General features: G+C 41.4%; 1 protein-coding gene and 1 long non-coding RNA gene across 3 annotated transcripts in view; one reads left to right on the forward strand and one right to left on the reverse strand.

Moving 5' to 3' along the window:
- Window positions 1-7,020: 7,020 nt before the first annotated feature.
- Window positions 7,021-8,558, reverse strand: LOC116453481. The gene is made up of 2 exons (XR_004243831.1): window positions 8,410-8,558; window positions 7,021-7,847 (listed from the first exon to the last, which is right to left on the reverse strand). It is a non-coding gene; the product is annotated as an uncharacterized LOC116453481 (long non-coding RNA).
- Window positions 8,559-8,639: 81 nt separating this feature from the next.
- Window positions 8,640-25,128, forward strand: part of CA10 (carbonic anhydrase 10) — a 187,967-nt gene continuing 171,478 nt past the window's right edge. Inside the window, exons 1-2 of one of the 2 annotated variants that reach the window (XM_032128966.1) lie at window positions 8,640-8,893; window positions 9,518-10,014. In XM_032128966.1, the coding sequence (XP_031984857.1) occupies window positions 9,954-10,014 (61 nt within the window). In that variant the 5' untranslated portion in view covers window positions 8,640-8,893; window positions 9,518-9,953. The remainder of the gene's footprint in view (window positions 8,894-9,517; window positions 10,015-25,128) is intronic. The other variant, XM_032128967.1, reaches the window with a different exon arrangement.

Genomic DNA, 25,128 nt, shown 5'->3' on the forward strand with positions numbered 1-25,128 from the left:
GAAATTATTATTGTGATTCTATTCAATAGCAGGGCACTTAAATAGTATAAACATCTCTAATTCCAAATAAAAGTCCAATGGCTCTGCAGAAAAACCCACACAAATTTATGTGAGCAAACCATACAAGAAGAGTAGATTGGTGGCTCTTGGTTTTGGTAAAGGTGAGTGTATAAGAGATGATTGACATGAAGAAGTAATAGTGTGGATAGATAATTTTAAAAACCCCAAAACACTGCCTCTTCCTTCTCTAGCCCATGGGATTTACCTCATGTACAGAAAAACAGGCAGTATGTTCTCCCTGTCCCACGGTGAGGGGGCATGTGTGGCAGGGATTGGCAGTGCCAGAAGGTGGAAACCCTCAGGAATTTCAACCTCTGGGACCTCCAGCTCCCCAAAACTGGCCTGACTGCAATCATGCCTGTCCTGTCACCATGAGTGACCACAGGGGCAGGGCCTAAGGGATCAAAATCTGTCTTGACATACCTGATCAATAGCTCTCAATAGTGTCATTTGCCTCTTCTCCTCTCAGCAAAGTTCTCTGAGCTGATCAAAGACACAATCAAATGCTTAATCTTAATCATATGGGGAAGTATTTCACTGAATGAAGACTTCTACTGGGGCCAAGTTAGTCCTTACATCTCCAAGCCTTACTTTAGTTTACCACTTCTATTATTTTAATGAAGAGGAAAAAATTCATACTGTTGCCAATAAAGTGATTTACAATATTATGCATGTTAGTTCCAAACATTTTCCAAGTATTTTTTTTTCTTGATGCAGATTATAACTGAAATTCTACCCTGTATATACAGCTTACTCATACTAAATGAGGTTTTTCATTTCAGTGATTAAAGGCACAAGGACAGAAAGCAAATTGTGGGGCACGAAATAACTTGTTCATGAAGGAGTTAAAAGTGTTCATCAAAAGGAGCACTTTGAAAACACAGGAAATTCTGATCCATCACTTAGCTGTGGTCTTGTGTGACATTTACAACAAGTGTGTATATTTTGAGATAGTTGACAATGACATCTTTATGTTTTTGTTATCAAAGCTTCCATCTCACAATCGCCTTTGGTCCTGAGTATTGTAAAAAATGTGCCAGGGTTATGGCTGTTCATACCTCTCCACTTCTAAGTGGTACAATGATCAGAGAAGAGCAAAGTTTTATGATCCCTTCAAGGTATTTGAAAATGACATTAAATGGCGTTTATGAAGATTTCTAAAAGTCAGAAGAGTCTTCTTTTCTTTTTGTGGGCTTGTTCTTATCCTTTTGAATTGTGATAGATGCCAATTCCTCCACTCTCCTTCTAGAAAAATACAAAGTGTAAGTTTCACACGTCCCATAAATCCACTCGTAGCACCTGCAGATCAGTCATCATGGACTTCTTTCAAGCAACAGCTTTTCTTAGGACTCACATGGTATTTATCACCAGAGCTTACTGCGAGCATTAACTGCTGTATTTTTACATCTTTGTGAGGAGTAGCCTCATTTTACAGAGGAAAAGTGAGGGAGATGAACCGATTTAGAACCAGGCATCAGTACAAGCAATTCATCCTGGAACTTGGAAGATTTACAGGAAGGAGTTAGGAGAGAGCTGTTTTCTTCTGCAAATGAACACAAAAGTTCAGTTCACACAGGAGCTGAGAAGTGCCATTCCAGCTGCAGCTATTCCAGTTATTGACTACAAACTGCAGTTGTGCTGTATACAACACTGTGTCTCTCCAAGACTTAAAAAAAACCCCAAAACCTGACTGCATGGTCTCTTTTAATCACATGAATAATTCCATTTGCTCAATTACTTTTGTGATTAAAGTTATCCAGCTGGCAAAAGGCTGAATTGAGGCTTAATTTCAAAGGAAATGTGCCAAAAATCAAAGGGTGAAAGTCCCATTCACTTTAACGGGGAGAAGCTCAGGCCCATAATTGCTGCTTTATGGACATTTGCAACAAGTGAGAAGTTGCAGGGAACAACATTTAATGTTAAGTTGAGCATCTTAATCTCTGGTTTCACAGTACTCATATTAACTGATTTTGCTTAAAAAAATAATACCAGAGAAGTAAGTAAGGTATTTTCCTGCAGAAAAAAAATCTGTTTAAAGAAAACCTTGACTACAAAATGTTAAAAATCTAGAGACAAGAAGGATACTAACTACTGAGCATGGTTCCCTTCCTTCTTAATTGCTATTCATAACTGCAGAAAAAGACAATGTATTTCCCAGAAAAAACAAAATGGTTCATGCATTAATACAGAAAAATAGCAACTAGAAACAGGCAACAATTTCAACAAGACTGTGCCTCACATTCCACAGGTGCACAAACCAAACCTTCCACACAGAGTGAAGCCAAGGAATGTGACTTTTTTCCTAGATGCTTCTCCTTTAGGTTCTAGAGCAAAGCTCAGGAGAGAACAACTTCTAATGAGTTCATGCACCTCGCCCTGGGCAGCCACACAGGAATCAATGTGTGCTCAGAGTTTACCTTTTTCCTGCCGAATGTCCTGGTGGCAAATCTTAGCACAATGGGAAAAGTGGCAAAATACCTCTTACATCCTAGTGGGAACATGAATATTCAACTCAAACCACCCCAAAAGCAACATGGACTTAAAATTTCCAGCATAGCTACCTTGACTCACACATCCAGAATATTACTATGGTATTGCAATCACCATTTCTATAAAAAAATTATATTAATCAGGCACCAGGTGACAGTTGGCTGTCAAAGTCTGTAATGCGGAACCAGTGAGATCCATTTCAGAAAATTTTTCAAGATGTGTGTTCTTTTTTTTATAGTGAGATGACAAAGAGTTCCCAATATCAAAAAATACACATTGCTTTTGATCTTTTAATAATTCAAGCTTACAAGAGACAAGGATGGAGGCAGAGAAACAGAAAGGACAAAGTTCTCTTTCCTGCTTTGTAGCTACTGCAGGTAGCTGTAGAAATAGTCTCCCTCACACCAACAGAAGTTGCCTGAATGTGGCAGAAATGGTCTTGCACAGGTTCTGAGGCAAGGTGCAATTACAAGCAGTGTGGGAAACCAGCCACCTGTGACTGTTGATAAAAGAAAGGGTCATAGAAGAGGCACCAGTAGAGGCCAAATAGCCCTGTTTGCCTTAAAGACACTGCTGGAACACTGGGAGTTTGGCACAACTTCCATCCACCCATAATCTCTGATGTGAGTCACAGCCAAAAGCTGGATTGGAAGAGTGTCCCTTCTCATCATCCCCTCCCTTGGACTAAACTGCAGTCAGTTAGTACAAAAACAACCCTCCCCCCAAATCCTGTTCTTTCCTATTTTTAATTATTTTTAACAGGCAAGTTTCCTAATCTACTCCCCAGCTGTGGGAAATACAATACTATAAGGACTGTAATCACTGCACCACCTGAAGTCAATTTTATCTGGTGGCTTTGACACTAGAAAAAAACCCAACAGTTTTCCTGCTCTATGTGCCTACTCAGAAAACCCCAATTCTGTGGGTGCCAAACTGAAAAGAATCCCAGAGAACCTACTGGGGTTTGTTGAGGAACTGCAGGATCACATAACATTTTAAACACGTTGTGACTGACTTCTCAGTTCCAGAAAAACTAAATCACTGCATTTTACATATGTCTTTTTGAATTAGAAGAATGTTATTTCACAAATACTTGATGCCTTAGCACTGTTTGCTGGAGTTCTGACATGAAAAACGGGGGTTGGACTGAAAAGAAATCTTTATTATAATGAATAGACTGGCTCACAGGAAAAACACTTTGATTGACTTCATAGTTAAGTGTCAGTCAACTACCTTCTTCCTCTGTTGGGGGTGTTTTCAACTTCAAATAAATTGCATCATTATCTCTACCAGCAAAATGGAAATTCCATCTGAGTTTTGATAAGGACTATCAATACAAGAAAAGAATTACCTTAATGCCCATTGCACAGATGGGTTCTTAGAAGGCCGTATTTTTATAATGATATGTTAAATTTTTTATCAGTTTTCCTAGTGAGATCAGCATTATTTATAAGCACTGAAGACATCAGAAAACACAAGCATGGCAGTAACAAAATGTGCAACAGGAGCACTAGAAATGATGTGGCAACATTACCACTGAGTATTTATAGCTACCTTCTCAGCAATTCACCAGGGGCTTTTCAATGCTGACTTTCTTAACCTCTGAACAAGAAGTTACTTAAGCATCTTTGTAATTTGAGTGGGGCTACCTAAAAGCTTAAAATGAGACACGTGACTAAGAGGGCTGAGTTCAGACACAGACAAATAGCAGATTGTTGTGGGCAGAAGATTGCTGACAAGGATGAATTCCAAACATTATAGCCAAGCCTTTGAGCCCCCTCCTCCTTGGTGACTGGGACCCCTAAAACAGCACATCCCACACATCCAGGGAGCCGAGCAGGGAGGGCTGGAACTGCCTGTGTTCCCTCACCTCTTGCTGGCCAGAGCTGCTGTATCACCTCAGACCTGGGGCACTGATGAGCCATTGCTACTCCTGAAGTAGCCCAAGTCAATCCTGCCTTTCTCCCTGCAAATTATCAACCCGAATTCCCTGCAGAATTGTAGCCCATTTTATAAATGCAAGCTAATGAGATACAGGCAGCTCAGCAGAAACCACACAATGTTGGCACAATCAGTATTTTAAATTGTTTCTTAATCCTACACTTATTCCTTGAGATTGGAGTTCCACAAACAGAAAAGAAATAAGTAGCAAAAGTTTGAGTAGACAAATTTTTGTTTCTTACTTTAAAAGAAATGTGTATACAATTCTTTATCATAGCTTTAAATGTTTTCATGGAATGCACAGAATTTTTCAGGTAGGTTTTTGACTATTTATTGTGACTTTTGCTGTCTCTGAAGTTACTGGAACTTTCATGGAAAGATATTCATATGTACAGTCTGAACACAAAAGCCTTTTCTGTATTCTACAAACAATTAATTTAGTTGCAATAAAAGACTACTAGTGCAATTTCTACCTGAGTATAAGTGTAAATAAAGAATAACCCTGAGACGAGGAGGCATGGTGTAGCATTTATGTGCTTTATGAAAGCAAGGTTCAATGCTATCATTATGATAATTTATTCCAGGCAACCACTTCCATCTCAATAGTGGTTAGGGTCCAATTCTGGTACAGATTGGTAAAGTTCCCTGAGCTGGACACCAGCAGACTGATGGTTTGGGTTATCTTCTACTGCCCATTTGGATTTGGGGACCTGTGAGCATCCTTCCACCTGAGTGAACTGCAGCATTAGCCCTTTCTTTGATTTTGATGTAACATTGATTTTGGTTCATGCTTGTATCCCAGGCTACTCCCAGTGGTAATTTAGATGCTGACTCACAAGTCCTTCCATCATCCGTGCCATGGGGCCACAAGAAAGAGCAGGAACTGTTCCAGCTCTGCCACCTTAATTGCTGGAAACATGCCAGAATCTTTAGCCAACTTCAATAGCAGGCCCTTATTGATGTGATTTATTTTAACAGGATTGAGCCAAGGAATGCACAGGAAAACTGCTGTACCTGACTGGGGGAACCTTCAGCAGGGCAGAAATGAGGAATGGCAGCAACCTCTTCCAGTGACACGGGGGAAGCCACAGTTCAACCCATTTTGCTCAGAAGTTGTCCAGTTCAGAATAATTTCTACAACTGATCTTTCTTGATTCAAGCTAATTTTGGTCAAATGAGTCCAATGCTGGCTCCTCTGAGCAGGTATGAACCTATGTTATGTCGGGATTAAAACCTTTTAGCATGTGGAGTTAGTAAGCACCTTTTAAACTCTGTTCACAGTTTCTATGTATGTTTCTATGTAAATCTGGCCTGAAGAAACTTGGGTGTCCAGCTTGTAATTAATACATCAGGTGCTTCTTAACTGCCTGAAATCCCAGCTGAAAATCTGAGATAGTAAGATCCTCACAATCGAACTACACGAACATGCTTCAGAGACCTGTCTGAATCCACTTTGCAGTCAGTTTAACTTCCAGACACATGAGTAGTCAGTCCAATGACTCCAGTACAGCTTAAAGGTTGCCAAGATGAAGTTCAAGAAGTTTAGCCAACTGTGTAAATAGGAATGGAATTCAAATAAGGACAGTAAATATCAACCCACTTCATTTTAGTGAGTTACAGGAGTTTTGAATGGAAACCCCTACAATCAAAAATGGGTGCTGCAGCCAGAATTTTGTCTGTTTGGAATGTCCCTGCATTGTACACAGCAGAGTGATGTTCTGCTCCTGCCTCAAGTACACCCTGCTATATTAAACCACTTCCCTTGGGATCAAACAGACTGTGCCAAATTCTGCAGTGAAAGCCTGATCCAAACATCATCTCAGTCTGCAGAAATATTCCAATTGATTTCAGCGGGCTTTGGAACAGGCCTATATTGACATCCATTCAACTTTATTGAACTAAGTTTTCCTGGGGAGCTTCAGGAGCCAATATGGCCATAATGACTTCAAAGCCAAGCGTGAAGGCCACTGCCAGTCAAATCACATCACAGCAAGGAAATGATAGCTGAATGAACTCATTGTTATTTACCTAGGTTTAAAAAACCTCAAGTTTCCAAGCTCACTACTGTATTTTCCAGGAGAAGGAAACTTCCTATTTTGCTTTTGATCCCTCACAGATTTTTCACTCTGAGTCACAAACTACTTATTTCTCACAGGCCACTGAAATAACTGTAAAGTTTGCATGAGCATGATAAGCTTACTAAAAAGATGTGTGAAATTTAATATATTTGGGACTTTTAGCTACCTGCTAGCAGCCAACATCAACTACCTAATTTTTTCCTGCCATTAAACTCATATTAAAGTCCCACTGATCATCAGTAAGAATTAAACATGAGGTTGCCCTTAGGTTTTGGTATTCTCTCAACACCAATTCAGTTCTTTGCTGACCTAGTGGTCAACACCCTTTTACAACAGGTCATCTCACTTCCTTGAGACATTTATTTCCCCACATGTAATGCCATTAATTTCATGGAGACTAGTTTGGGAACAAGTATGACTGTGTAAATATAAAAGACAAGATCTCTTTGGGTGTTTATTATGCTCTGGATTTGGATGTTATTGGAAGAAATTATTTGGGAAAGCCCAAAAGACAATTTACAGGCAAATCCGTGGAAAACATTAATCTTTCTGAGTAAAGGAGTTTAGTAAACATCAATGGAAATCTTTACTGAGCATTTCCTAGAGTGTGCTTACATACATCTAGACTAGAGATAGATACTGCCACTCATACCTTGTATAATCCCAGGAGATATCAATCTGTATTTTATTTTAGTAAGGAACAGAGAAGAGAATTGCATAGAATACTTGAAACTTCACTATTAAAATGATACTCAGCACTCTGCAAATCTGTCAGGGAAAGGATTCCCTCCTGCTGCACAGCCCCATTGTTTAACGAAAAGTCCACCAATATACATGGGGATTCCTGTCCATAAGCCTTGAATGACAGTCTCTCATGTCCAGCCTCACTGTTCTCACTGGGCAGATGATGGCAATTAATTTGATAGAATCCTGAGTCTCTTTGTAAGCTGTAAGAGATGGAGTAGACATCAGCAGAGACTACTGCAGTGCAAAGAGCACTTGCACTACCCTGGGAACCAGCAAAATGAACACAAGCATCACACTATTAACTGCCTGCAGTCCAATTCTTCCTTTCCAAACAGTGATGATTTTGTCCCATCCATTTGCTTCGAAGCACTCAAGAAATCTGATCTGCCACAATTAAATACCATCAGGTGTATTTGAAACCTGGGAGGTCTACACGTCTCAGAGATGATGGAAATAACAACGTAGCTCTGTGGTTTCTTCTCTTCAAGATGGTTTCCTTCCCCATTCAGAGATCCAGGCATCCTCCTTTTGCTAGAATCCATACAAAGGTGCATTTTACAAGTTTGCCCTTGTTTGCCCCAAGTATGCCCAGGTTTGAGAGCTGTTTACAAACTAATCTGTTTTCAACCTATTCTGCATGCATCCCCCGCTGGAGTGTTTGTAATATGACCTCTGCACACCTGCCAAGAGCTGGGAGATCAGTTTGATACCCAAAGCATCTCTCTCCCTCCCCCTTCCCTCTGCCTTGCCGTGATCAACGAAGGCATCCGCAGTCGAAGAGGTTGCACCTTCTCACACCTGCCTTGAGCCGGGATTTTCGTTTGCAGCCCTGAGCCCCTGTCCGCTCCCTTCTTCCACTACAGCCCGAGCCATCCTGCCGGGCGCCGCGGCCCAGGGCAGCCCCCGCGCACCTCCCCGCGCCGCGCAGCACCCCAGCCCACGGCCCTCTGCCTCTGCCAGCGCTGCTTTGCTGCGCTCAGTTCCCCCATCCGCAGCCACGGAACCGGGCTCTCCCCGAGCTAGGTGCGCCTCTTCTCAATTTTTTTTTTTTTCCCTGGGGTGGCGGGGGAGAGCAAAATCAAACTGGCCGTACATTTGAACCCAAGTAAGCGGCATTCTCTGGAATGCACCTGCGAAGACAGCCCGGCGAACCGGGCGCCCGTGGGAGATCGGTCGGGCGTGCCCCGGCGCAGAGCGGCCCCGGCGCAGAGCGGCCCCGGCGCAGAGCGGCCCCGGCGCAGAGCGGCCCCGACGCCGCCGCCCGCGCAAGCACCGCCTCCGCGGCGGAGCGCGCCCGCCGGCCCGCGCCCGTGCGCGCCGCCGCCCCAGCCCCGCCGTGCCCGCCCCTGCCGCCCGCGGGCCCCGCAGCACCGGCTGCAGCCCGGGGACATGGCCCAGTAGCCGCGGTCCGGGGAGCAGGGGGAGCTCCGAGCAGCTATGGTACCTCCCGGCAGCTGAGGTGGAGGTAGGCGGTGGCAGCCGGCGGCTCGCAGCGTGACCTCGATTTGTTTTTGGGACTGCAGGCTGGAGCGGCACGTCCGATGAGCTGGGAGAGATAAAAAGCAGGAGGATTGGGGGTAAGTAAGGGATTGCCTCAAAACTGGCAATGCTTTTTTCATTTATTTTTTTTTTAAATTTATTTATTTTTGGCCGGGGGAGGGAGGGGAAGCTATGCAGAACTGTTGTGCCCGGGGAATGCTATCAGATATGCACTGCAGCGCGGGCACTTCGCTAACTCTCGGTTGGAGCCTCCCGGTGCCCTTCCGCCACCAACCCGACAGAAGTTCGGGTCTGAATCTTTTTTTCCCTCTTGTTTAAATAAGTTTTAAAATACTGGCGTCCTCAGCCAAGCCACCCGGCGATGCGCGCAAGCCACACTTGATGCAGACTCCGCACTTGTGCCGTTCGCACTGAGGGACGCACACACCCCCCACCCCTCCTCCGCTGCCGCACACCCCCGTTCTCAGTTGCGGGGGGCTGCGGGGGCGCATCCCGGGGCGCATCCCGAGGCGCATCCCGGGGCGCATGCCGGGGCAGGCGCTCGCCGCGCGGGGCAAGCCCGACCCCTGCAGTCTCGCGGCGGAGCAGCCGCGGCGCGCCGGGATTGCGGCGGGGCCGGGGAGCCGGGGCTGCGCGCTCCGAGCGCGGCGGGGGTGGCGGGGCTTGCAGCGGGTATTAATCTCTTTCCGCTCATTCTGTAGCAGCAGCAGCAGGAGGGGAATCCCCCTCCCTCCGCCGCCTCCTTGCCCGGCATGCCGGCACTGCCCCGCTGAGACGTGCCAAGAGTTTTGGGGTTAACTTGCGCCTGGCCGCCCCTGGAATAGAGACTCTCCGGATATCGGATCGGTTGGGGTTTGTTGTCTATGTCGTGTTGGGAAATCTGGTGGATTTTTTTCTCGCTCGTGGAGGAAGAGCCCGGTGCCGGCAGTTGGCTTCGTGGTCTTTTTTGGAGGGCGAAGGAGGGGACGGGATCTCGCTTGAGCCGTGCGGAGATAGAGCTCGGACATGTGTTGTCAGCACGTCTGGGGAATACAGTCTGCAAGTCCGAAAGAAAATTTGCTGGGATCGTTCAAACTGCGATATTGATTTTTGTTATTTTTTTTCGCCGAGGGATGTACTTGGCATGAGAATCGGAGGATGGAAATTGTTTGGGAGGTGCTTTTTCTTCTGCAAGCGAATTTCATCGTCTGCATTTCAGGTATGCAGCAAGCACAGAAAGGGCGAGGGAGTGGGAGAGATACCGTACAGGGTTCCCAGGCTTGCCCTTATTAAGGGGCAAGAGGTACAGTTAAACCCAGATAAAAACTGTAGTTGAAAAATCCATGAATGATGTACTGTGAGTGGGTTGTGACAGAAATCGACTCTCATCACTTCCCTCTCCCCCTTAATTCCAATACGTGTGTCTTAATTATAATACATTGGTTGCAATAGACAACACAGTGTACTGATAAAGGAGATGCTTAGAATTCCCAGCGTACTTGATTGTGATAATTATTTGCAATATTGCCATAATCCCAGAATTTCATAGCTCCTGGAGTTCTTAAACTCGGCTGATGTGCAGATCTGGAAGGGTTTGTGGTTTGTTGATGGAGTTGTCATGTTCTGGTGCCACAGTTCAGGGGCTCCAAAGGGAGGGATAACAGTAAAAATGTGCCTCTGCTTTTAAAATGAGCTTTTCTGTGGCTGTGCTCTGAAAATTATTTTTTTTTTCTAAAAAAAAAAGCTTCATTCAGAGAGCTCTGTAGTGGCTGGAATTTTTAAGCTTGCAAAGATTTCTCTCCCTTCAGTATGTGGAAAGTCGGGTAATTCCAGTTGTCACTAGAGCTTGTCCAATTAATGAATAGGCATGGCCAGGTGTCTAGTGTAAAGGATTGGAACAATTTATTATTGGGGAAAACATTCCCTTGCAAAAGCCCTGGCTCCCTTGTTAATTTGTCATGTTGGTCATGTCAGAATAATTATGTTGTGGGAGGCAGGAGCAGGAAGGTGGCCAGTTTTCTAGTTTGGGACACTCCAGGGAGCCCCATGGGGATGCAAGCTGCCTGCATCTCCTGCTGCTCCACTTCCCTGAAGGCTGCCTCTGCCCTCCAGCCATTGCATAAGTCCAGAAATGGGAACACAAGCAGCACAGGCAGGGCACTGCTGGGGGGAGATCCAGGGTCCTGATGGACATCTCAGTGTTCAGCCTGGATGTCCACAGGGAGAGGCAGCTCTAAAGCTCTCCTGGGACCATGCAGAGATTGGCCTGGGCTGTGTCCCAGCCGCAGCCCCCAGGCAGCAGCACCTGCAGCATCCCCCCTGGCAATCTGAGCCCCACTGTGCTTTCTGCAGCACCTCCCGGTTTATCCACCCTTCCAGCCCGTGGGCTGGGCACACACGAACGTGGGAGGCTCAGCACCCCTGTTAATTTGTCCTGCCTGCACCTGTCCCAAAGCTCGTTTATTCCTGAGCAAACAGCATTGCTGTCGGCCCACGGTGTGCGTCAGCCCTCCTTCTATCCCCGCAGACCGGCACCATCTGCCACCAGGCACCCGGGTGACACTGCCAGCACCCCAGGCTGACCTTCCTCTTGTGCCCATTGGTACCATCAGAAAAATTTGCTCTCTCGCTTTTTAGAAGAGCAAAACCTGCTGCCTCTTGTCGTTGAAATCTCACACTTATCTATTTACCTCAGCGTGATGTGCCACCTGTCAAGTGCCCCTCAAATCAGGCACTTCTTAAAGTACCACAGTGGGAATGGCAAACTGCAGCTCATCGCTCTCTTGGCCATTGTGACAGTAATATCCCGAGACAGAAAGAAGCTGTCCCATTCTGTGCAGCTACTTACGCCATGCATTTAGCTATCAGTGTTCCCTGAGCTCCCGCCCTCCTTTCCTGCTCTTCAGACAGGGGAGCCCAGGCTTCTGAACCAGTGGGATCAGTTCTGCAGGGGCTCCCATCGCTCTCCATCTCCCTCTAGCACTAATACCTGATACTGTACACACTCACACCATGTCTGCTTGCTTTTTCTCTTTTTTCTTCTTTTTTTTTTGGAGGGAATAAAGGGAATAAGTGAATGGTGGGATGCTTCTGCAGCATGGTCAAAGCTGCAGTTTCAAATAAATTTTGACCACATAGAGGATGTGTACATGCTTCAACCTTGTTTTCTTTTTTTCTTCTTCACGGGGATTTTTATTTTTTTTTCAGGAATCCTCACTATCTGTAGTGTTAGTAAAAAGGATTAAGATCTGTAGATATCTGACTGGCAGTAATGCTCTGTATGTTGCCTCTGCCATCCTTTTTACACTGGGTTTTGTAGCAATATTATCTAGCTGGGGTGTCTGGATAACAGTGCAAGTAGGAGAAGGTGTAATGAAGCCTGTTAAGGTATTGCCTCAGCACAGGATTGGAGACACTGTATTTTTAGCACTTCAGCACTGGTCATTCATTCAACATTTTACTTAAAAAACCCACTAGTTGAGCACTAGTGCTGCACATTACTGGAATGTGAATTAAGGAGTGTGGCAGTATTTCTTTTCTTTTTTTTTTTCTTTCTTATTCATTCAGTTGTTTCAGCAGTGAAGACTCAAGACAGGTCTGCTGTACATGGATCTTTCCTGAACATTAGCAAATGCTTGATTCAGTGTCTTTTTAAACCTGTGATCTTCCTCCTGCTAATTCCAGTCATTATTTGGATTAGGGCCTATTAGGGGCTGCTGTTCAAAGGGATGATGTCATTCACTGAACTGAGCAGACTATTAAGTTATTTAATCATTATTAATAAACTTATTAAACACGGTTCAGTGTTATGTCTTTTGCTGTGTATTTACATAACATTTAAGTATAAACTATGCTGAATGTAGCACTTATGCTGTGTTTCTTATTTAAAATAAGTAATGATGAAGTTAGACAATTGATTTTTTGGTGTCTCACATTCATGAATTTCTTGGAGACTTCCTACATGGAAAACAGTTCAATCTATTAAAAAGAGGTGTATATATATTTTCAAAATATTTTATACGTAACATTTTTTATCACTCAGTTACCTGTGTATATGAGAGATTGATTGTTTTGGAAGAAATGATACTGAGATTTAGAAATTTGGTTTTTTTTTAATTACTGGCTCTTCCATGTGTTTGGGAAGTAATTTATCTGTGAACTGAATATTTTTGTTTTCTTGGCATACTAAATTAAGGCTTTTGCTACTTGGAATTGCTCATTTGAAAAGAGAATCTAGTTTCCTTGTGCCAGATGTAAATGAGAAATACGAACAGGCTGAAGGACCACGAAACCCACTTCTATCCTTTAGACAGAAATGAAAGCCCTTGCTTTCCTTCAAAGTCATAATTATTCCTTTGAGTTGTAATCTCTGAGGAAAAATAGTCATGATTTGTATTATGACTTTTGAGGTTTTTTCCTTTTAACGATACTGTTCAGCATAGAAGGAGCACAGAGCAGAGGAAGTAAAGGTGTCCTGTAGACAGAATGCTGGAATAAGCCCTCAGTGGATGTTGTTCCTGTGAAGATGCAGATACTCCTGGCACAGGGATTATACTGTTTATATACAAAGAAAATAACAGTCGTTGTATGATGTCCAGAATTTCCTTCCTGAGCAGTAATACCACCAAAGACAAATCCGCATCAGTGTTCTCAGGTGGCTGTTGATCCCGTAATGGCTGTCACCTTGGCTTACACAGTTATTTGTATGAACCATGAGGAAGGGTTTTTTGTGAATTTAGATATTAACCATCAACTTCAAGCAAAAAAGCTAGGAGGTTGTTTTCAAAACTTTGCAGGATACTTGGTTTAAATAAGAAAATGAAGCTGTTGTGGATATTGATTGAGAAGGTTTCCATGTACATTTTCTGTTAATACATCAACAAAATTATTTATAAAATCTGCATGGTCATCTTTGTGCCTTCCTATGAATTGAAATACTACCTCTTATTGGTTTGGCTTCTGGGAGCTAATATGGATGAAAGCTGTCTTGTTATTTGGAAGTATTTTCATCCTTTTCCATGTCCTCAAGGCACAGAGGGCTGTATCCCTTTTATGATGCAACTTCTGTGGCCTGTCTGGCAGGACACAAGTACCATAAATCATGTATGATGAACTACTGAGATGGTGTAAAAAACCCCTCGTCTATCCAGGAATTCCACTGTGTATTGAGCATCTGATGTGGCATCTCCTGGCACTGGGGACTAGAGGTGGATTTGGAGCACATTTGCACTGCATTTTCTGTCTTGCTGCTTCTGCAGTCTCTGAGCTCTTCTTACCTGGCGTAACACAGAAATGTCCCTCTAGGAACTCTAAATTATGCCAGGGCTGGAACTACCTGCTGAATCATGGTCTGTAAGGTCTGATAACTCTTCTTCTCATAACATCACACAACCTGAGATAATTCAAGCTAAGGTACTCTTGTAAAAGAGAAGAATATCAAAGTTCTAACGTCCAACATTAGATCCAACATTAGAACAGTGAATGGTTCGTTATTTTAGGACAAAAATGTTGAAACTGTGTTAATTATCCTAAGATAGTTTCACAGAAATAGCTTTTTCTGTCACTTTTAAGTAAGATATGTAATATTCTAGGGGAAGGAATTATTCATAGCACAGATATCTATATATATAGATATATAGATATATAGATATATATATGAAAGTGAGCACTAGGCATAAAGAAAGGTGTAACATGCAGAGGGTTTCTGGTAACGAAGAACTTTACCCTATTTTTCCTGCTTTAATACCATCTCCAGAGCTTCGTGTCTGTGGGCAAACCTTCACGCCTGCATGAGTTTGTTGATGTTACTGGAAATCCACGTGGATTCAGTCTGCCTGTTCACATTCACAGAATGAAGGGACCATAGGTTGGATCCAGAGATTCTCAGTTCCTTAGCTCTGGAATGCTTTCTCACTTCTGAGATTTTTTCTGCCTTCTCAAAAGATGTGAAGATGTTTCTGCTTGAAAATTCTATGGAAATAGCCTTATAGTCTCCTGTAAACGTCTGCTTTTACTTTTCCTTTTTTTGTGCGTGTCTTATTTTTCATCTTTTTTTATTTTTATTGTTAGTTTTACAGCTGGAGCGTGACCAGATAGGCGCTAAAGTGCTGAAACAACACACACATTTGTAGCTTATGTAAAGGTAGTAGAAGGTAACGTTGATGAATAGTTTTTGCACGTACTATGCTGAGCTATTTTCCATCCAATAAACTGGTGGAAAGAAGCTGGTTATTGCTGCTATTCCTTTCCAAATCTCAGTGATGTAGATACCCAGTTTTCAAACCTCTTCACCTTGTTGTGTTGCCTCATTGTAATCCAATTGAACTAGATACCAAGCCTCCAAGACAAAATTATTAAAATCAGGGATCAAACCTAACTCAAATAAGCACTCTCAATTTAAGGGTGCTCTTTAAAATGCAACTGAGGTTATAGAGAAGTTTTACCCTTTATATTTTTGGAAGGTTTTCAGTTTTCAATTCTACAGCAGCTAGATTTTAAATACAGCAAGGATTGAAGTGGCTTTCCATTTGCATTATGAATATTCCTTGTATATGAATGAACAAGGAATTCATGCTTTCTCCGAAAGACTGGTTTTCTCTCTGTTGCTACTGGTCGCAGTATCACTTTCTTTCTTGGTTGAAAGGTGGTAATTTAGCTGAGGAGGAAGTTGCTGTTTTCATCGTTACTGATTGTTTATGGCTAAACTTAACATGGCAAAGAGTGAAGGGGATGATTGGCCCATCTGGGCTGTTAGTAGATAACTATATAAAACTGTTCCATCACTATGTCATTACCAGCTCAAGCAGCAGACAAAACTACATGGCAGTTAGTTATGGACAACACTGAGATACTGTGATAAGTGTTATTTTGCTCCTGTTTTGTTTTTATCGTCACTGTACACCGGGCTGGAAGGAATAGGAAATAGCAATCAAATTTGAATTGACTTGTTCAGAGGCAACACTGGACAATGGGATTGCATTTCCATTGTAATGCCATCAGAAAGTACAAAAGGGCCAGGACAGTATCAGTTAGCAAAAAAAGTTGCACTGTGGTAGATAAATTGAAACATTAATGGTAAATAAATAGGAAGTAATTTTCTTCAAAGGGTAATAATCTGGCATTTGAGAGAGGGGAGGCTTTATAGCCAAACCTATTTACAGTTGAATTCAAAGTAGTAGAGTATTTTATTGCTGGTTTAACCACTGATAGTTAAAAAGCTAAGGGTCTTTTAATGGAATTTCTTAGAGATAAAATGGCAAGTTATTATTGTCATGAAAATAGATGACTGAAACATTGTAGAGCTGTATCCTGTGTAGTGCCTTTCTGGTGATGTAGTGCCTCATTCATGTGCATGGGTGTTCACAAGTGCAAACTTCCAATTTGCCAAGATGGCAAAATTTGTCATGCAGTGCTTAGCAGGTGACAGCTGAGGTAAAGGTAACCTAGATTTACACCCACCCTAGAAGTCCTGGCAACTCCCAAAAATGTTATAAAGGGCTTTGGTGTTAATGAAACTTGGGCCTTAAAAATTGCAAAAGTTGAACTGTCAACAATTAGAAAAGCTTTAGATGACAGATGTCTGTGCTCCTGTGGAGTGCCAGGTACAGCCCATCAGGATCACAGCCCTAAAATATTGAATTTACTTTTACTCATCTTGAACAATGGAAGGTGGTAAGTTTCCACATACATTGCATTCTGAAATCAGTGGTCAGAACTAAAGAAAAGAAATACTTCCATTGTCAGATGTATGTTTCCACATGAAAACATTTTTCTTTTGATTTCATGGATCTGTACCATTTGTATTTCTGTAGTAAAAATAGCATTAAACTTAAATGCCCCACAGTTTTATCTTTTCTTATAGTTTCCAGAAAAATACCACAGCAGCTGTAAGCCACAAATAACTAATTAGGATGTACTTTTTAGTAAGATACTAAAATAAGCATAGAGCTAAGATTATATCCATAGGGTTATTTGTTCATTTGGACAGTCTTTTTTTCTCCCTTCATCATTAGTCCTTAACTTGGTCAAGCTTTAAGTATGGAATGGAAAGAATCGTGCACTGACTCGACCAAAGTGGCTTCTAAGCACATGCATGGAGGAGGCAGCTAAGCAACGTTATCCTTTTTTTTTCCCCCTCTAAATGTGTTGGCATCTCTATGTTTTGGAAGTAGCAGTTGAGTAGATTAATTTAGAGGGAAATGTGGTTTCTGAAAAATCATCTCTTGTCCTTTTTGTGGGTTGTTTCCAACTGAAATTCTTTCCTGCTGTTAACTACTATAGAGCCCTCTTCTGCTTCAGGAATAGTTCTAAGATGATTTTTTGCTTTGCCAGCAGGACTTCTACGGATTATTAATGCTAAAAGAAAAAGATAATGAGTGCTAGTGAAGGGTCTTTTGTACATGTGAATATGGAAAACAAGTGTTGGAAGTGATGTTGAAGTGGCTATGTCCTCCAGCAAACCCTGCTGTTCCCGGTAGGATGGTGCTTGGGTAGCTAAGGGAGCAGGTCAGGAAGGGTTCCTGCTGCCACAGCTGAAGTTTGTTTGGCAAGGTGATATTCTTGGGCTGCTAGAAAGAGCATTAACTTGGATTTGCCATCATGGCAGAGGAAAGAAACTTCAGGAAAAAGGTAGTTTATATATTTATATATTTATACGTGCTGGTAAGAAAGGATAACAATACTTCAGTAGCGTTCCTGAGAGGGAAATTTTATGCAGAATGAGGTATTTGTTTCTACATCAGTGGAATGCCACTTGGAGTTGAGGTCTGCTACTTCCCACGTAGGAAGCTGCTGCTGCTGGAAGGGAAAGGTGTTTGACCCTGTGGTGGCCCTAAGGCCACTGCTGAAAGGGAGACGTGCTTGAGTGACCCACACTGGTCCTAATCCTACTGCTGGGGAGTGTGTAAACACTGACTGACAGGCGAGTTCTCTGAATGGGACTGCTTGTCTGAGTTTTTCTATGAATGGAAGGTATGAATGAGAAGAGCTTTGCATTGTATTTCAGTTAAAAAGAATTTTGGTGTCAGTTTTTGGGGAATACACAGTGTTGGCCGCGCTTTCACAGATGGAGAAGCTGAGGTAAAATGTCATGTGGAAAGTCAGTCAGCAAGACTTTGAGTAGTTGCAGTCCATTTTCACTCTCACTTCTGCCTTGTAGCACAAGGATTGCCCTTACCCCATGTTTCTGGTTGGGGTGTGGGGCTGGATCCCCTCAGTGAGTGCAGGTCACAGAACGGCCCCTGGTGCATCCCCTCATGGGCTGGATCCTCCTTCTCTGTGCCTCTCTACTACAAGGTGTTTGTTCTCCTTAGCATACATGCAGTGAAGTTATTGTGAAATACAGTTTTGGCATACATAAGAATTAAATCAATTCGAATTTACCTTAAATTGGTTTCCAGGAGTTAGTGTGATATTAAGGTAAAATTCAGATCCAGACAAGGTTCCTCCATAAACGTGTGTTATTTAAATTCTGTTTAAATTATTAACATTCACTCAGTTGGCCTTTTTCTGGTTCTATTTGGGCTGTGAGTAACGAGTGGGTTCCTCCAAGTACAGCACTTTTCTGCCTCGTGTTTCACATCCCCTCAGTGTGGGTGTAGGTGACAACACACAGTAAAGGGCACCAGAGATTTTGGTCCTAAATTTTCTCTTTGAAGTTTGCTCTCAGCAGCCTAACAGGTGCCTTTCTATACTGGAATTCTTGGATATACTGTGAACACATATGTGAATTTGTTTTGAGGGGTGAAACCTCACCCCAGGGCATTTTTCCCGTCCTGTCTGAACTCCTCCCAGTTTTTATTTTGCATTATCCTCACCTGGCTTCAACATTTGTGGTGGTTTGGGGTTATTTTTGTTCATATTCATATGTATAAGCGTGATCTTATTGTCGTAGTGATTTTTGTGCTTGCTGGAAAACAAAGTAATCTACAAGGACTCCACAGTCTTCTCCTGCTTGCCCAGACAATACTGAGGGTACTGTGTGGCAGTAATTCCAACTGGGATTTAAAGTTATCTGCAGATGCATAATTTTTATCTTCAGTAGCTGCCCTAGCACTCTCTCTAAGTTGTTAACAATTCATCTTTGCCAGTCTGTAATTGTGCCTTTGCTCTAGAGTCACAGGTATTTTAGCTCACTGTGAAACAGGATGGAAAATAGAGTAATAAATAATATGATTTATTTTATTAGGTAGCATAAGTATGTTTCCATACTTGCAAGCTAAACACTGAGTCATCCTCTTTACATTTTATTTTGATACATTAACAGCCAGATTCAGCAAAATGCAAAACTTAAAAGACATGTTTAAGTGTTCTGCTGAATCTGAGTCTTAATATGTAATTGTATAAAACAGCTTAGATTAAGGATGTGCTGAAGTGCTTTGCTGAAGCAAGGAGTAGCAGTGGTATAATACATGAATAATACAAAATCTTTGGAAAAGCCCAGCTAAGATGAGCAAAAATTTTCATAATCTCTCTTTAAATTACGCAGTTGTATAGAAAATAGGTTTTTATCTGAGTAAAATAATCTCACTTCTTTGTGTGGTAAAGCAAAGATGCAGACTTTTCTACAGTGATCAGCATAGCAAGAGAAACTGTACAATTAGAATTCATATGAACTGGATTGTATTTTGTTAATTCTCACTGTATGGATGCCCTGAATGAAACAAACACTATCTTCCAAAATAGTAAACACAACCAAAAGACTAAAAAGTGAAGTTACAAGAGGTGAGTGGCAATATGCAATGTTTTTCATATGTGAATTTCTGTTCCACTTCCTTCTCAGCACGAATTTTAGTTTTCTCTTGATTTGACCTCAAGTTCTGATATAAAGAGGACATCCAGTGGGATGGGGGCACACCTGTGGACCAGGTGGTACCTACAGGGATGTTTGGGACACCTCATGCCAGTTTTGTGCAAGCAGCTGGCAGAGTTTAGATTGGATAAGCAGGGTTTAGTCAGACTGAGAGAAAACTGTTTGGGGGGGAATATAAAAAAATATTTGAGTCTGTCCGTCTGTCTGGGATCAAGCAAGGCAAACATGTCCTCTCCACTGCTAGTGGCATATTCAGTCTGTGTCAGCAGAAGAATCCCTCATGTTTTAAATGAGGTAAGGCTCATTTATAATATTGTGAATCAATTTCTACCACAAGCAAAAAAGTTTTGTACTCTTTATAAAAACAGCTGGACATCTCTGCAATACATTTACATCATATTTGTGTATTTGGATTCTATCTACCAAAGGGCACAGAGCTTGCAGACTTGCTCCTTTCTCTCCTCCAGCCCTTGTCCTACTTTGGCACTAAACAGCAGCAAGTAACTCTCAAAACTCTCCCGTTTTTAGTTCCCTGCTCTATGTAACTGGGACCTTCTGTGTCTGCTGTGGTTTTATGTCTTGAAATATTTATTTACTTTGCAGTGATAAAAGAGCATTTCTGACTACAAGGTAGCCAGTATCTTCCTTTTAATGCTCCTGAAAAGGAACCTGTGGCTCAGATTTGAGACCACAGGCAGTAACAGCTGAATTTGAATCTTTTTTGCAAGGTCTGTCTTTTAATGGCTTCTTGCTGATAATTGTTGTGGAGGACTAAGTGATGAAATGTGTCTTGATCACTTAATATCATCATATTACTGGTCATTTAAGAATTGATTCTAGTCACTGAATACTCCAGAAGTTAATATCTTTGAAATAAAGCATTCTTATATTTAAAACCAGAATAGATGATGTAATACTATTACATTATTTTTAAAACTGAAGTTTTTTTGGATATAACTTTCACTGATATTATATAAACTGCACAGAAATAATCTCCTGGTATTTGCGTGGGATGACAGTCGTCAATTCCTACATGTTTATTTGAAATCTTACCTAGAAACAAAAAGTATTTGTTTTAGACAACTTTGTTTTGGACACTTTGCCAGGAAAGAAAAGAAAAGAAAAGAAAAGAAAAGAAAAGAAAAGAAAAGAAAAGAAAAGAAAAGAAAAGAAAAGAAAAGAAAAGAAAAGAAAAGAAAAGAAAAGAAAAGAAAAGAAAGAAAAGAAAAGAAAAAAAGAAAAGAAAAGAAAGGAAGGAAGGAATTTGGAAGGAAGGAAGGAAGGAATTCGGAAGGTATTCGGAAGGAAGGAATTCGGAAGGAAGGAAGGAAGGTAGCTTTGTTAAAAAGTGCAAAATAAAATCTTCTAAATCAGCTGTTAGTTTGGGGAGGTGATATGCAGTGGAACTGCTCAGCCAAAAATGCTGGCCTAGAGTTTAGTTAGGCATAAGCAGAGGTCTCTTGGTAAATAGTCCCACTGGAAAGATGCTGTGACCTCTGCTGAGGGGATTCAGGTATGGGAGAGAACTGTGCTCAGGAGCTTTACTGGTCACATGTCAGAATGATTTTCAATCACTTTGGTTATTGCTGGATTAAAATTGAGGCTGCAGAGATTAATGGTCTGTTGTTACTAATCCACTAAACCCCTGTTCCTGGATCTTTTAAATTGACTGAACCTATAGATTGTTAAGTAACTGAGAGATATGGATTTGTAATGGTTTTAATTGTCTTTCTTCATGTTTGGTGTCAGCAGTATCCTGTTATTTATTTATTGCTCTTTGAGACTGATCCTGGCTATTCTTGAATGGAAGTGAACTTTATACTTTATTTCCCCTATTCTATAGTACACTGACTGTGTGTACCATTCCTAATAAATGTGGATGAAGAAAGTGTTACTATGTTTATATATGAGCTGGCATTAGTAGAAGCTAAAATAAGAACTATAGAAATTAAATGTTGGTTTTACATTGTGGTGCCACTGTCCCTAACTGTTAAAACAGCCCCTGTGTCCCTTCAGTCTGTCTGCCATTAACAGGGGTGGTTCTCACCATAGGTGGGTTTTACTGACATTTGAAGATGTGGCCAAAGTCAAAATGGCTGTTCAAGCTTTTGAGGAATTATGTTTTCTAAACTATCAGTATTTGGAGTGTCAGGGCCCAGGGCTTTTCTCAGAGATCTAGCACCATGAGACAAGAATGTCTGGACTTACTTTCAGTACTTAAATTCTGTGCAGGTATAAAAAAAATTCCCCAGGTAAAAAACAATGTACAAATTAAAAAAAAATAAACACAGAGGAATGAAATAAAGAAACCATCCATCTACTGAGACATGAGGTAACTTTGGACACTACAGTGCAGTGGTTTGGGTTTCAGCAGGGGTCTGAGAGTTTTAACAGGTCTCCATCAGTGCAGTATGGGAGAGACAGAAGTTAGGGCAAAGGGAATAGGCTGTGGAAGAAACCAGACTGTGATTGTGGCTGGGAGAGTTTGAGGGGCATTTAATCTGTAGGAATGGCTTTACATGAGGTAAGGAAAGGGATGGAGCCCCTTGTGTGCATGTTTTGGGCTCTATTTACCACATCTGTATGAAAGACTTCAAACTGGAATTGGTTTTTGGCTTTCATGTGTTTGCACTTTGGTGCAATACCCCATGCTAAAAGTAAAATTAAAGAAAGAAGGATTTAATTTTGAGTTCTAGAAGAATGCAAAATACACTCTTCCAAATTACTTCCTTTGATGAAGGGAGCTGAGTACCTGGTGCCCGCCAGAGTGGTGTGGACATACACAATCTCTGCATGACATACAGAAGGGGTTTTTTATTTTTGTTTTGATTGAATAAATAATGACAGTCTATATCTAAACAACTAGGTTTTGGTGTTTATTTAAACTTCAGTGTGACTATCTCCTTAATAGGAAACACGGTGGAATTATCACCTAATTGTATCTTGCTCTGAATGGGGTTTTGATTCCTGTCTTTCTGTGATGAAAACAAGCAGAGTTTTTTTGCCTCTGTTTTCATTGCAGAAGTTGTGAAACAGTCAGAAGAAAGTATATTTTTGCATTTTAACTGCACTTGAAATAATCTGCTTGGAAAAGGGAAGTAATCTCTCTTTGTAACTTGCATAAATTAATAATCCATTAAAATCACTGAAAAATAATGCATTTCTGATTTAAAGGGTCAGTATGTCATGACATTTGATGATTATTAAATTACTACAAATGCATTCTACATGTTTGTACTAGCATACAGCAAGGTAATGTGGCTTTAACATTATAATTGACTTGAACTCTGCCAGGGAATTCCTGGGATTAAAATAAACCCTTTATTTCATGCAACCGTCTCTGTTTCTGAACCCTGGTGACTTGGCTTATTCTTTTGCCTTCTGGTTATCTCAGTAATAGTATGTCTTGATTAAGGACTGCAAGGAGCTTTTGCATCTGTTCTTGTCACAAAGCTCTGTAGGATAAAGTAGGCCAAAGACACCTCATCATGCAAACTATGGACCTCAGTTACGTCTTGCCCTCCAGATTTAATGTTGTGTTCAGGTAAAATTGGGACTATGGCAGTAAACCCAAAGCACTTAAATGAATTTTTGGCAAGCTTTCTTGAGGAAGAAGAAATTAATAATAAAAGACTGAAATGTATGTGACTGGATGAAGAAAATGAAGTTTTTGTCCTATCAGCTATTAGGAAATACTGTCCTACTTTCCTGTATAGGAAATACTTTATGTAAATCAGCATAACTCAAAAGAGCTGTTCTAGTTTGTTAACAAAGGAGCAAGCCCAGAGCTTAGATCCTGCAGGTTCAGATCCTGGGATGAGGCATTTTGGTGAGCCTGACTTTTGATCAGAATATGCTCACTAGCTCTGTTAACCTGAATTGTGTATTGCCTGGTTGTAATCCAGTTTCAAGACTGACTTAAATATTGTAACTCTTGCAAAATAAACATGTAGTCTGCTCGTTTTCAGGGATTTGTTTTTACAGCAGTCATACACAGAAAATTTGATTATTGATGGTCCATTTTTCTAAAGCTTCTGCCATCTCTTGCACTTTTGGTATTGCTGTTTTTTTCTCAGTTGCTCTTAGAGGCAGTATTAACAGATGGTAGGCATTGCTCATTAAATCTGCGTCTACACCTCTCCAAGGACTGCAAAGATGTTGGGAAACAGACCATGTTATTGTAGTGATTGCTTAGAAGCCTGGAACTAACTGTGCTATTCCTAAGCAGTTTTCAGTATCAATAGATTTTGAGCTGTTGCTATAGAGTATAAATATATTGGTGAAATGATTCTAACTTAGCAGATACGTACATCCATCTCCCTCATTTTTCGTTCTGCATCTGAAATGAATTGACATTTTTCTGGTGGCCACTAGTAGTGAATCTGCTCTCAAATCAACCCTGCCTGAAATAGCTTTTCCTAGTGCTTTTTTCATTGGGATCTTTACATGTTATTTTAAACACCTTGTCTAAGAGTCTTCAACAATGCAGAAATGCTGAGCTCCAAAATACGACATGAGGTCCATACTGTCGCTTATAACTAAACAACTCTGTGAGAGGGATCATTAAGCTCCTCATAGACATCTTTTAAAAAAACCTGGTTTGAGGCTGATAAAGAACAAAAGCAAATTCTCACAGATTGGGTAAAATGTCCTGTGTTTCTTCCATACTTGCTGTATTTGTGCTTTGGCAGCGTCACAGTCAACAGCTCTTCCCTTTTATCTAAATGACTTTATGCTGCACATAAAACCTATATATGTGTAACCCTTAGTGGCCCACCTCCATTTCCATGTTACTTGAGCTGCCTTTCCTTTCCCTTGAGGTCACTTTCTCTATAATGCTGAGCTCTTCTTGCTGCCCTGTCCCGAGTGGTGACACACTGAAGAGATGAAATCAAGAGATATTCCATGGAACATCTTCCATCTGCCTCGCCCTGCATGTGCTTTTGCTGAAGAGGCTCTGCTGTGCGAGTTGAAAGGGTGTCATGCCAGTGTGGAATTCACTTTCCATATGTTTCTAAATTGGTGGGGAGAGATGCAGAAACCCAACTAGCAGATAAGAATTCTCATTTTGGCTCCTTGATTGCTCTGATTTGGAGCTGATGGGGTTTGACTGGCAATCCCAAACACATCAATATAACCAGAAATAGGGTGCTCCCTTCTTGTTCCTCTTAAGCTTTTCTTTTCTTTGGTAAAGTGCTGGATCAGAAAGGTTAAGTTATTGTTGATTCCATGGTTCATGGAGTGTTAAGATTTAGTTCCTGTTCATTTCATAGCTGACCTGTGTTAAGGATAAGGAAGCTCAAATGTGGATACTGCATTAAGTGGAAATGAAATCTACCCCTACCGTGTTTACAGAAAGAAAACAACCCTTCTGTGTTTGAAGTAGGCACAGCAAGGAGTAGAAATCCAGTAATGTCTTCTAGAATTTTGCATTTGTTGTTTATGATTTTCTGTTTTCTCATGTTCTGAAAGCAAAGTCTAAATGAAAAGGTATTTTAAATTAATCAGTTTCAATAAAGGGCT

This window comes from Corvus moneduloides, chromosome 19 (assembly GCF_009650955.1).
Source record: "Corvus moneduloides isolate bCorMon1 chromosome 19, bCorMon1.pri, whole genome shotgun sequence".
NCBI classification, from domain to species: domain Eukaryota; kingdom Metazoa; phylum Chordata; class Aves; order Passeriformes; family Corvidae; genus Corvus; species Corvus moneduloides.